The sequence below is a fragment of the Oncorhynchus nerka genome, linkage group LG2 (genome assembly GCF_034236695.1).
Source record: "Oncorhynchus nerka isolate Pitt River linkage group LG2, Oner_Uvic_2.0, whole genome shotgun sequence".
NCBI lineage: Eukaryota > Metazoa > Chordata > Actinopteri > Salmoniformes > Salmonidae > Oncorhynchus > Oncorhynchus nerka.
Window position 1 is genome coordinate 69,601,427 of NC_088397.1, and position 13,796 is coordinate 69,615,222.

General features: G+C 40.4%; 1 protein-coding gene across 29 annotated transcripts in view; it reads right to left on the minus strand.

Moving 5' to 3' along the window:
• Positions 1-1,185: 1,185 nt before the first annotated feature.
• LOC115140752 (gastrula zinc finger protein XlCGF58.1-like) overlaps positions 1,186-13,796 on the minus strand; it is a 40,053-nt gene continuing 27,442 nt past the window's right edge. For 19 of the 29 annotated variants that reach the window (XM_029679294.2, XM_029679090.2, XM_029679326.2 and 16 more), the window contains 7 exons: positions 13,436-13,519; positions 11,612-11,695; positions 9,310-9,393; positions 7,303-7,386; positions 6,332-6,415; positions 5,755-5,873; positions 1,186-4,041 (listed from right to left, as the gene is read on the minus strand). In XM_029679294.2, coding sequence (XP_029535154.1) covers positions 3,868-4,041; positions 5,755-5,873; positions 6,332-6,415; positions 7,303-7,386; positions 9,310-9,393; positions 11,612-11,695; positions 13,436-13,519 — 713 coding nt within the window. In that variant the 3' untranslated portion in view covers positions 1,186-3,867. The remainder of the gene's footprint in view (positions 4,042-5,754; positions 5,874-6,331; positions 6,416-7,302; positions 7,387-9,309; positions 9,394-11,611; positions 11,696-13,435; positions 13,520-13,796) is intronic. The other 10 variants (XM_029679104.2, XM_029679098.2, XM_029679160.2 and 7 more) reach the window with 10 other exon arrangements.

The following is a 13,796-nucleotide window of genomic DNA, read 5'->3' on the forward strand; positions in this document are numbered from 1 at the left end:
TGCGGTTGGCCCTGGGTTCCTCCTAATGCAAGACAATGCTAGACCTCATGTGGCTGGAGTGTGTCAGCAGTTCCTGCAAGAGGAAGGCATTGATGCTATGGACTGGCCCACCCATTCCCCAGACCTGAATCCAATTGTGCACATCTGGGACATCATGTCTCGCTCCATCCACCAACGCCATGTTGCACCACAGACTGTCCAGGAGTTGGCGGATGCTTTAGTCCAGGTCTGGGAGGAAATCCCTCAGGAGACCATCCGCCACCTCATCAGGAGCATGCCCATGCATTGTAGGGAGGTCATATAGGCACATGGAGGCCACACACACTACTGAGCCTAATTTTGACTTGTTTTAAGGACATTACATCAAAGTTGGATCAGCCTGTAGTGTGGTTTTCCACTTTAATTTTGAGTGTGACTCCAAATCCAGACCTCCATGGGTTGATAAATGTGATTTCCATTGATCATTTTTGTGATTGTTGTCAGCACATTCAACTATGTAAGGAAAAAAGTATTTAATAAGAATATTTCATTCATTCAGATCTAGGATGTGTTATTTTAGTGTTCCCTTTATTTTTTTGAGCAGTGTTTATATATATATATATATATATATATCAGTCCCAATAATGAGTATGTAGCTTAGCAATGTTTCAATAAACCAAAGAACATACATTCTAGCCAGGTAGTGGTGTGATATTAGCCTGGTCCCAGATCAGTTCGTGCTCATTGACAAGACAAATGTGTTTGGCACGACAATGAGAAGTTGGCATGATAGTGTAGACTGGTACTCTGATTATCAGGAATCTACAATATGACACTGACTAGTCTTTCTGCACACATCTCATATTTCCTCTCAACTTTGGTTCCCTCTTGAGGACTCATGGTGTAATTGTGATAACGTACAGGAACTCAAGTCCTTTTGTTCAACCGACCTAGAATACCTCAAACAAATGCTGACCGTTTTATCTCCCAAGACAATTTTCTTCGGTTATAGTCACAGCTATGTATATCCCCCCTCAAGCCGATACCGCGACGGCCCTCAAAGAACATCACTTTCACAAGCATTTCGCTACACGCGCAATAACATCTGCTAAACACGTCTGTGACCAATACAATTTGATATATTCATATCACTGATTATCCACCCAGACAAGGCTGTTGGAGTAAACAGAGGAAACAAAACTCAAGTCTTTTATAAAGTATTTTATTTCAGCATAATGGTAGGAAGCCTCTCCCCTTACAATTAAAACTAATTGGATCACAAGGGTACATATTAGTTTCCCCATTTTTACAATAATCAAATGTAACATTTTTTAAAGAAGTTATTTTTATGCACGTATTTTGCTTAGACAAAATAATAATCAATATAAGATCCTATCTTAACTGAGGACCATAACTCTGCATGCAAGACTAATAAAGACAAAGAAAATACTAACTTGTGATAGCTAATGTAGATGCTGTTGCTTACCTAATATTTCTATCAATATAATTCACTACAAATAGAAGGGGACCTGTATAAACACAGTCATTTTCTTGAGGTACTACCACCTCTAATCTTGAAATTACTAAAACGCCCTGTGCTCTCAACACAGTACTGATCCAAATGGTTCTGCCATCTTTGTCAAGTTGAGTAGTAAGAGGCTCTGTCTAAAGACTAAAATCTAGAACAGTTTTTAAAAAATTATCCATATTTCATGTTTTTTACTTTTGTTTTTATCACTCCAGTGTTTATATTATCAGAAGAAAAGGTCCTTGAAACATTACCAGAATCGTCAAATACAGTAGAGCAGAGAGCAAGGAGCTCTTCTCTAACCGCACCATCCTTTACCTGACCCTAAGAAGAAAATAAACCTCACTGTATTAACTGATCAGACTCAAAAGATTCTATTGCATTTTCATCATGAGATTGAGAACAATACTTAAAAGGACAGAACTGAGAGGGCTTTAACAGTTAATGGCAACCAACCTTGCCCTGTGGCCTCACTAGTGGGTAGTGGTGGTTACAGGTGGCATCCTTTCCACATTTCTTGGGGCAAGGGGTTGCCAATTCATACAGTAAGCTGCAGTTTCTTAACCCTGGTACTAGAATACCCCTGTTTGCTGGATTGCATCATTTAATCACTCAGGCATTTTTAAAACAGTTAAATATCTTAACTACTGCAGACTGTACATCGCAACATTTCTGGAATATACATTTGGCATTACTAAATAAACAAAAGTACATTGGTTTCACTAACAGTAGTAGCCTGGCAACATTGAGAATCATTCAATTCAATGACTCAGTTTAAGTGAAGTCCAGCACACACTGGTCCTCAGTACCAGGTTTCAGAGATCCTTCCCTAAACTGCTCTACAAGCCCACAGACAGGCTGCTGTGGAACACCACCAATAGGAATACTGATTAACCAGGACAAGAGTAGATAGACATTAATGAAAGCATCTCTGTGCTCTGTAGCCATTACACTTGGAGGGGGTAAACCACAGACATGTTCAAAAGTTCAGTACAGGTTACAGTCATTCATTACAATATAATTTTACACTACAATGATTATTTAAGAGAGATCTTATTCGAGTTAAGGCTAACCCCCGAAAGAACATGACAGAAATCCTTTATACACACCTACCCCAATCTCAGTTAAAGGCATTTGTTAGTGTGTAGCAAAGTGAAACAAGTGTTCATTTAACTATGAGAAAAATTATCTGTATGGCCTTTAGCTGGCCAAAGCACTGCCTGACAAATTGAAGTTAGCACTATTAGCATCTCACTGGAATTGTCAAACTCCCCTCACGTAATCATTCAGGAACCCAGGGTTAAATTATTACCAATAATAACCAGCACTATATCAATTCTCAACAAACAGATGAAGGAATATTTGCCTATGCCTTATAGTGCCATTGTAGTAAGCAGTGTTCTATAAGGGTGACAGCTTTGGAAAAACATACCCAGCTTTTAAAAAGGCAGTGGCGCATCCTTATAATCGTATCTGAAAATTATAATTAAACCATGAACTAAAAAAAACAAAAGGAAAATTAAACAAATAACATAAGCATGCTCTAAGGCCACAAGACTGTGTATACCTCCTGCTATGCTCTCAACATGAGGATCTGTACAAACAAAGTAATGGAACTTGCTGAAGCTGCCATCTTGTGCCGTTGTTTTCCACGTACATCTTTATAAGAACTGACTGTAAAAGAGAGCCTGCGACCTGCTCCCATAGACCTCCGTACATACACAGTTAAAGGGTGTAATGTAACTTGCTAACGCTATCATCATGTCTGTTCCACTTCCTGAGTCATCAGCAACTTTATCCAACAAGAACCACAATATCCTCTGACCTGACCCTTCATTTCTGACCTGTTAGGACATCCTCCACTTGCCTATATCGTCCTAAAATCAAACTTTATGGAACCCCTTTTTAGTTTTAGTTCTGACACCTGTACCATTGTCTGACAACTCTTTTTTTCTTTCACAAACTACATTTTCTACAAACGTCCTGTGTTGTTTATTGTTATATATATATATATCCCACTTCATCATTGTTATGGTGTAACAAACATTAACACCTACCCCCTCTACCAGAGAGTACCACCAACAGCACAAACAATACATCTAAATAATAATAAAAAACAACTTTTAAAAAATAGATTAAGTACAAAATAGACCAGCGATTATCGAAGGAAACTCGCTCTCAAAAGAAGACAAAAACATCTGTCCCGCTGTCATAGTAACCTCAGGACCCGAGATGAAGGATCAGTCTTTGCCAGAGTGTGGCGCCACTGAGTGCAGGGTTGAGTGAGACTAGGTGGCCTGTCCTGTCTCTGGGAGATGGTGTGTGTGTATGGAGGGAGGGAGGATGGGAGGGAATGTCAGTCAGACAGCCAGTCGACCAGGGGGTGGGTGAAGGGGGCTCCAGGTGGGTGGAGCGGGTGGGGGCTCCTGGGAGTAAGGGCGGGGCTCGCAGCACGGCTGGTTCTCAACCTTGGCCACACCACGGCCCTGGCACAGCCGCCGATGTCGCAGCAGCCGGTCAGTCCGCGAGAAGTTCTACAACACATACATGGAGGATTTATGCAGCATTCATTTAAACAGATGAGTGTGTACACATGCCCAATAAAATTAAGCCCACTGTGTCCGTTTGGTCAATGGGCTTTTCTGTTGCATGTGGATCAAATCCAATCTTATACAACAGGTACAACCTTACCGTGAAATGCTTACTTACAAGCCCTTAACTTTATTTTCTTAGAACTGCATTGTAGGTTAAGAAAATAGACTAAATAAAGTAATAAAATAACACTGAGGCTATATACAAGGGGTACCAGTACCGAGTCAATGTGCAGGGGTACAGGTTAGTCAAGGTCATTTCTACATGTAGGTAGGGGGTGAAGTGCCTACGCATAGATAATAAACAGCGAGCAGCAGCAGTGTAAAAACAAAGGGGGTCAATTTGTAAATAGTCTGGGAGGCTATTTGATTAGCTGTTCAGGAGTCTTATGGCTTGGGGGTAGACACTGTTATGAAGCCTTTTGGACCTAGATTTGGCGCTCTGGGTACCGCTTGCTGTGAGGTAGCTATGAGTCTACGACTAGGGTGACTGGAGCGATAATTTTTTGGGCCTTCCTCTGACACTGCCTAGTATATAGGTCCTGGATGGCAGGAAGCTTCACCCCAGTGATATACCGGGCCGTACGCACTACCCTCTGTAGCGCCTTGCAGTCGAATCCCGAGCAGTTGCCATACCAGGCAGTGATGCAACCGGTCAGGATGCTCTCGATGGTGCAGCTGTAGAACTGAGGATCTGGGGACCCACGCTAAATATTTTCAGTCTCGAGGGGGAAAAGGCGTTGTCGTGCTCTCGTCACAACTGTCTTGGTGTGGTTGGACCATGATAGTTTGTTGGCGATGTGGACAGCAAGGAACTTGAAACTCTCGACCCGCTCCACTACAGCCCCGTGAAGGGGGATGTGTTCGGCAATCCTTTTCCTGTAGTCCACGATCATCTCCTTTGTCTTGCTCACGTTGAGGGAGAGTGTGCTGTCCTGGCACTGCAATGTCTTGAACGCTGAACTGTAGTCAATGAACAGCATTTTCAGATACGTGGTCCTTTTGTCCAGGTGGGAAAAGGAAGTGTGAAGTGCGATTGAGATTGCGTCATCTGTGGATCTGTTGGGGCGGTATGTGAATTGGAGTGGGTCTAGGGTTTCCGGGATGATGGTGTTGATGTGAGCCATGACCAGCCTTTCAAAGCACTTCATGGCTACCAATGTGACTGCATGTCAGAGTATGTGCATACATTATCTTACCTGCGGGCACAGTTCATAAGGAGAAGACTTATTTTTAACGTGGGCAGGCAACGTATGTTGGTATATCTGTGTGTGTGTGCATGACCAATGCAATACATTCTCTTATGTGCTGGCACTGCTCACCCTAAAAAATAAAATTCTAACCTGGTAGGGCATGTCTTTGCTACGTGCCTATAGCGTGTACATGTGCCTCTGTGACACCATTCTCCAATGTGCGGTCACTGCTCACCCTGCGGCAGATGTTTTGTAACGTAAGAGGGCATGACGCTCTCTCCGTGCTTCGTGAGCATGTCTGGGTGTGTATGTGTTCCTCAGTGCCAGCACGCAAGGCACGTTCTTCTACGTGTTGGCACTGCTCACACAGATGGCATCTCTCCAATGCAGGTGTGTATATGTACATGCCTGGGTATGTGTGTGCCTCTTTCTCTGTGCCTCGTCTGTGTCTAAGTTATTTTACCTGCTGGCATCGCTCACATTGATAAGGCTTCTCTCCGCTGTGGACACGCTTGTGTCTCTCCAGATGGTAACGCTGGATAAACCTCATGTCACACATGTCACAAGCAAACGGCTTCTCCCCTAAAAGAGCACACAAACAGATTCATCACATCAAATCCACAGACAAACTGTATATGATTTACTCTTAAAAGTCTACTGGTTACAATAACCAATCTACAAATGTTTGTTAAAGTGATGGGAAACTGTTTCTTTAGATCTTCTGACATCAAAACTAAGACAAACTATTGAATATGAGCTAGTTTCTGGACAGGAATTAAGGATAAGAAACTAAACTTGTGGTAACATTTTAAGATGTCTTGTCATCAACTCATTATGTGTAGATAAAAGTGGAAACTGATATTTGTTTTTGCTTTTTAAATCAAACCAACTCGATGCCCCTGAAAAGTTGATAGTTTGAGGCTGGTTCAACAGCTCATCAAATGACATGACAATCCAAACTCGAGTTTGTTGTGATCGTATATTTGTTTTGGTTAAAATAGCTTTTATTGGGGATAAGGGTACAGTAAATGGGGGCATACCCGTATGAGTGTGGCTGTGTCTCTCCAGGTGGTTACGCTGAATAAACCTCATGTCACACATGGAACAAGCATACGGCTTCACCCCTATACACACAGAGCAATGCATTAGCTCTCACTCCAAAGAGTACAACACAAAAATCAAGTTAGCACTACAAATACTATTGTGAGATAATTGTTTGCTACCATAAGCATGTAACAATTACAGTAAGAGTGCTTTACGTGTCATATCACGATGTGGACCCTGAAGATGGGGGCTGTTGATCACAAGGATGAGAAGACGTGGCAATCTGACTTGTTTATTAAGCTCTAATGAACACTACTTTTTTTCATCATAAAACACTACTAGCTAATTAACAACAATCAACACACGCAATTGTGAACTAATTGTGAACTAAGCACCGAATAAAACTATTAAGAACAAAATCTGTAATTGTGTGTCAAAGCCTTCGCAGAACGTATAATCCCACTGCAAAACAACTAGCTAAAATAATCATTAGACAATGTAAAAAATAGTTGTAGTTTGAAATTTTAACTAAATTCTTCACTAAAATGATTATAGCAATAGCTACTTAGCTGCAGACAATGTCTCACAACAAGCTTACAATATGATATCGTTTTACTTATGGAAGTGCTTGGCCAATTCATGTTTGGAATAGCAGGAAATAGATTGTTATAGATGTATTGTTCAAATAAATGTTTTTATTATCTCAACATCCACATGATAGCTAAATTAGCTGAAGATCTTTAGGGGTCTAGCTTTAAACAATAAAAAAATTGAACTTGTACAAATATTAATTTGTGTTGCTGCAGTATTTTAAACTTAAAATCAACAATTTACTAATTTATCACTACAAAACTATGTAGATGAGAAATTTTTATTTTCTAGCAGTCCTTCATTACGTGTGTGAAAATACATTACGAACATCCTTTACTAGCTTGTATGTGTGATAGGTACGGTGAGCGGACTGTACCCGTATGAGTGAGGCAGTGTCTTGTCAGGTGGTAGCGCTGAACAAACCTCATGTCACACATGGTGCAAGCGTAAGGTTTCACACCTAAATGCACAAAGCATTGAGATATTATTTTTGTGCCTCGCACCATTTTAAGTCCAATAGGAAGTTTAAGTACAGTATATCCATTTACGCTAAACTGATTTTTACCACTAATTTCAATTCATGCAATGACTTACAGGGGATTCAGGTGGAAGAATCAGGGAGATGTTTTCTCCAACTATTTTTTTAAATGTATTTTTCAATGCTTTAGTCCACAACCACAACACATCACATGAGCTGATGATGTAATCTAATAGTAAAACTACCCCTTCTCATCCTAACTTATGGAAATTCTGGACTTTTTGGGATATTAAACCTAACAATATATATTTCACCTATATTTCTTTGTGCATGATGACTATCATATACAGTACCAGTCAAAAGTTTGGACACCTACTCATTCAATGTTTTTTCTTTCTTTATACTATTTTCTACAAACTACGAAATAACATATGAAATCATGTGTTAAATCAAAATACATTTTATAGTTGAGATTCTTCAAAGTAGCCACCCTTTGCCTTGACAGCTTTGAGCACTATTGGCATTCTCTCAACCAGCTTCACCGGTAATTATTTTCCAACAGTCTTGAAGGAGTTCCCACATATGCTGAGCACTTGTTGGCTGCTTTTCCTTCACTCTGCAGTCCAACTCATCTCAAACCATCTCAATTCGGTTGAGGTCAGGTGATTGTGGAGGCCAGGTCATCTGACGCAACACTCCATCACTCTCCTCCTTGGTCAAATAGCCCTTATACATCCTGGAGGTGTGTTGGGTCATTGTCCTGTTGAAAAACAAATAATAGTCCCACTAAGCGCAGACCAGATGGGAAGGCGCATCGCTGCAGAATGCTGTGGTAGTCATACTGGTTAATTGTGCCTCGAATTGTAAATAAATCAGTGTCACCAGCAAAGCACTATCACACCACCACCTCCATGCCTCATAGTGGGAACCAGACATGTGGCGGTCATCTGTTCACCTACTCTGCATCTCACAAAGACATGGCGGTTTGAACCAAACATTTCAAATTTGGACTCATCAGACCAAAGGACAGTTTTTCAACAGTTCTAATGTCCATTGTTCATGTTTCTTGGACCAAGCAAGTCTTTACTTCTTATTGGTGTCCTTTCGTAGTGGTTTCTTTGCAGCAATTTGGCCTGATTCACGCAGTCTCCTCTGAACAGTTGATGTTGAGATGTGTCTATTACTAGAACTCTGTGAAGCATTTATTTGGGCAGGAATTTGAGGCTAGTAACTAATGAACTTATCCTCCAAAAGCAGAGGTAACTCTGGGTCTTCCATTCCTGTTGCGGTCCTCATGAGAGCCAGTTTCATCATAGTGCTTGATGGTTTTTGCGACGGCACTTGGAGAAACTTTCAAAGGTCTTTTTCCGGATTGACTGACCATGTCTTAAAGTAATGGAGTGTCATTTCTCTTTGCTTATTTGAACTGTTCTTGTCAAACTATGGACTTGGTCTTTTACCAAATGGGTCCATCTTCTGTATACCACCCCTACCTTGTCACAACACATCTGATTGCCTCAAACACATTAAGGAAAGAAATCCCACAAATTAACTTTTAACAAGGCACACCTGTTAATTGAAATGCATTCCAGGTGGCTAACTCATGAAGCTGATTGAGAGAATGCCAAGAGTGTACAAAGCTTTCATCAAGGCAAAGGGTGGCTACAGTGAAGAATCTCAAAATATATTTTGATTTGTTTAACACTTTTTGGTTACTACATGATTCCATATGTTATTTCAGTTGATGTCTTCACTATTATTATACAACGTAGAAAATAGTAAAAATAAAGAAAAACCCTGGAATGAGTAGGTGTGACTGCTCCTGTACATCCTGCTAACCCTATATGCAAGGCTTGAGGTGTGGCCTGATCTTGGGTACAGTGGGTACGGTGAGCGGACCCCTACCCAAATGAGTGAGGCTGTGTCTTGAGAGGTGGTATCGCTGGTAAAATCTCTTGTCACACATGGTGCAACCATATGGCTTCACCCCTATACACACAAGGGCATCAATACGTTACTTTGTGCCTCTTGTTAGTCTTCCACTAAGTTTTCCATAAAGTTCAGACAAATACAGCACAACAGACAATATGCACCAAGTGCTGTCATCAACATTCTGCCTTCATACAACAGGACTGGTATTGACAACTTTTTTCCCAGCTATTGTTAGCAGCACAATGTTACAAAAATTGTAGATAAAGTAGACAATTGATTTCCATGATAACTTCAAAACACACATTTGTAAGGCATGTGATCATCATCAGCACAGTGAGTGTGTACGCTGCTGTTCTGACTAGGCCAAATCACTGCAGGAAAGTCACTTCCTTTTTGAAAACTAACAGGTAAAATAATCCTTAAATAATGCTGAATTTGCCTTAGCCACTTTTAGGGGGGAAAATGAGAAGGGGGACTGAAAGATCTAATGACTAGTGCAAACATTGCCAAGTTGGAAATACGGAGCAGGAGAAGGTGTTTTCAGATTGTAGACATCTTTAACCCTTTCTGCAGATTCCAATAACTGTCATTTCACTAATACATCATAAACTGTCTGGATTTAAAATACACATACAATTTTGGAAGACATCACTACAACTGGGAGTTATTCCAATTTGAAACTTATTGAGGCATGACGTCCTGTGTTTTCAGTGATCATTTTTTGGACAATTAGTTTCATGCATTTTTTTTTTTAAATCGCTTATATCCACCACACATCTCATCAAATGTAATCTGGTAGTAAAACTAGCCTTTCAAAACCTTAAGTGAAATTACATTATTAACTTTTTGGGGGATCAAACCTAAAATGTAGAGAATATATTTCACCTATATTGCATTCAGAAAGTATTCACACACCTTGACTTCCTCCAAATTTGGATGTGTTACAGCCTGAATTTAAAATGTATGTGTTATGACAAGCCTAAATAAGTTCAGGAGTAAAAATTTTCTTATCTCTGTACCCCACACATACAGATAATTGTAAGGCCCCTCAGTCGAGCAGTGAATTTCAAACAACCGCAAAAGACCAGGGAGGTTTTCCAATGCCTCGTAAAGAAGGGCAGCTACTGGTAGAGATACATATATATATATATATATACAGTATATATATATAAAAATAAATAATATACAATGCCCTTAGTCACTACAAAAATACAGGCGTCCTTCCTAACGCCGCTGCCGGAGTGTAAGGAAACCGCTCAGGGAATTCACCATGAGGCCAATGGTGACTTTTAAACAGTTACGGAGTTTAATGGCAGTGATAGGAGAAAACTGAGGATGGATCAACATATTGTACTCCATAATACAAACCTAATTGACAGAGTGAAAAGGAAGCCAGTACAGAATAAAAAATACTTTAAAAAATGCTTCCTGTTTGCAACAAGGCACTAAAGTATTAGTGCAAAAAATGTAGCAAAGCAATTCACTTTTTGTCCTGAATAGAAAGTGTTGCTTGGGGCAAATCCAATACATATTACTGAGTTCCCCTCTCCATATTTTCAATCATAGTGGTGGCTGCATCATGTTATGGTTATGCTTGTAATAGTTAAGGAATGGGGAGTTTTTTAGGATAGAAAAGAAACAGAATGGAGCTAAGCACAGGCAAAATCCTAGAGGAAAACTGAGCGATAAATTCACCTTTACAATAACCTAAAACAAGGCCAAATCTACACTGGTGCTGCTTACAAAGAAGACAGTGAATGGCAGAGGTACAGTTTTGACTTAAATCTACTTGAAAAATCAATGGCAAGACCTGAAAATGATTGTCTAGAAATTATCAACAACAAATTTGACAGAGCTAGAAGAATTTTTTAAAGAAATGGACAAATTTGCACAATCCAGGTGTGTAAAGCTCAGACTTACCCAGAAATACTCACAGCTGTAATCGCTGCCAAAGGTGCTTCTACAAAATATTGACTCAGGGGTGTGAATACTTACGTAAATTAGATACCTGTATTTTATTTTGAATAAATCTGCAAACATGTTTTAACTTGTTATTATGGGGTATTGCGTGTAGATGGGCAAGAAAATCTATAAATCCATTTTGAATTTAGGCTGTTACACAAAATGTGGAATAATTTAAGGTGTATGAATACTTTGAAGGCACTGAATACATTCCTTTGAGCACGACTAGCATATAAATTCTGCCAACCCTGTATACTGGGGTTCAGGTGTAGCCTGATCTTGGGTAAGGTGGGTACGGTGAGCGGACCCCTACCCAAATGAGTGAGGCTGTGTCTTGCCAGGAGGTAACGCTGGTAAAACCGCTTGTCACACATGGTGCAACCGTATGGCTTCACCCCTATACACACACACAAGAATATCAATACATTACTGTAATGCCTCACACTCCATATTGAAATCTTCCAATATTAGGTTTACCATAAACATCAGGCACAATAACAGCTGGACTGACAATATGCACTAAGTGCTGTTATTATCAACATTCTGCCTTCACGCAACAGGGCCGGTGTTGCCAACTTTTTTGAGGGAAAAAAGCTATTGTCTACACATTGTCAATAGAAGTTGTTAGATTACACACATTTTCAAGGCATGTGATCATTACATAGCCTGTCGCAAATTTCTGAAAACTCTTGAGGCAAACGCTCAAGAATGCTTTAAATAATTGCTGAATTCGTCCTGACTCCTAGTCACTTTCAGGGGTCCAAAATGTTGCTAGATCTAGTGACTAGTGTAAAGTGGCCAAGTTGGCAATACTGAGCAGGATTGGGTGTTTTCAGATTGTAGACATCTTTAACCGTTTCTGCAGTTTCCAATAACATCCAATCCAATAACAATTATCATAACTGTCTGTCTTGAAAATACAAACATGTTTGGAAGACATCTCCACAACTAAGTTTTTAATCTTATTGATGCATGAGTTAGAGTGGTCAATGTACTTGTTTTTTTTTGCCAATTTCTTGGTAATACATTTTGCACACATCCCATGAGCAGATGTCATCTGGTGGTAATATTAGCCTAACATTAGCTTCATTCTCAAGGGTAATTACATATCAAACATAACTTACAAAATATGATATATTCACCAATACATTTCTTTGTGCATGACTAGCGTATAAATCCTGCCAACCCTGTATACTAGGGTTTGTGTGTCCTGATCTTTAAGGGATGGTTCACCCAAATTGCAAAATTACATTGGTTTCCGTACCCTGTAAGCGGTCTATGGACAAGGTACATCAGCAATCCATGCTTTGGCTTTATTTCCCTGACACGGTTTCCAAATGCTAATAGTGTTTGTTTCTTTTTTTTAAATAAAATGTCTTTGACACATTTTTCTCCCCAACTTCGTGATATCCAATTTGTAGTTACAGTTTTGTCCTATCGCTGCAACTACCATACAGACGACTCAGGAGAGGCGAAGGTCGAGAGACATGCGTTCCCTGAAACATGACCCTGCCAAGCTGCACTGCTTCTTGACACTGCTCACTTAACCCGGAAGCCAGCCGCACCAATGTGTTGGAGGAAACGCTGTACAACTGGAGCCCCTAGAGCACGATGGGACAAGGACATCCCGGCCAGACAAACCATCCCCTAACCCAGACAACGCTGGGCCAATTGTGCGCTGCTTCATGAGTCTCCCAGTCGCAACACATCCCGGGATCGAACCCGGATCTGTAGTAAAGCCTCAAGCACTGCAGTGCCTTAGACCGCTGGGCCACTCGGGAGGCACGCAAAATGCTACTATTTATAGCACAAATCCCATTCAAGTCATGGTACCGATATTAGCATTTTCCGCACGTCCAAATCATCCAAGTGTCAGAAATGTATTGTGCAGCTCAGTCACGTCGATGATTTGAACATGCCTGAAAATGATAATATCGGTACCATGATGTGAATGTGATTTGTGCCACAAATGCTAAATCTCCAGTATTTGGACACAGTACCAGGGAATCTAAACCAAAGCATGTACTGCTGTCATACCTTGTCCGTAGACCGCTTACAGGGTAAGGAAACCAATTTAATTTTGTAATTTGGGTGAACTATCCCTTTAATGACAGAAGTACAGTGAGCAGAACCATACCCATATGTGTGACGCTGTGTCTCGCCAGGTGGTGGCGCTGATAAAACCTCTTGTCACACATGGTGCAACCATACGGCTTCACTCCTATACACAAAGAATGTTTTATTATTTTTCTGTTTCACACTCCATCCTTCAAAGATGTGTGAATCTATTGAATAGCATGTGTATGAGTTTATACTTGATTAATTGTTTATTAATCACTGTTGTAAACCTATGCAATTATAACAGAGGATTAACACTGAAAATGTCATTACACCGCCACTTCGATAACTCGCGGTGGTCGTTGGAGTCGAACAAAGCACACGTTTTTTTTTGTTTTACGTGGGAATTGGGGTTGAGCAATAAAACATCATCTGTACAG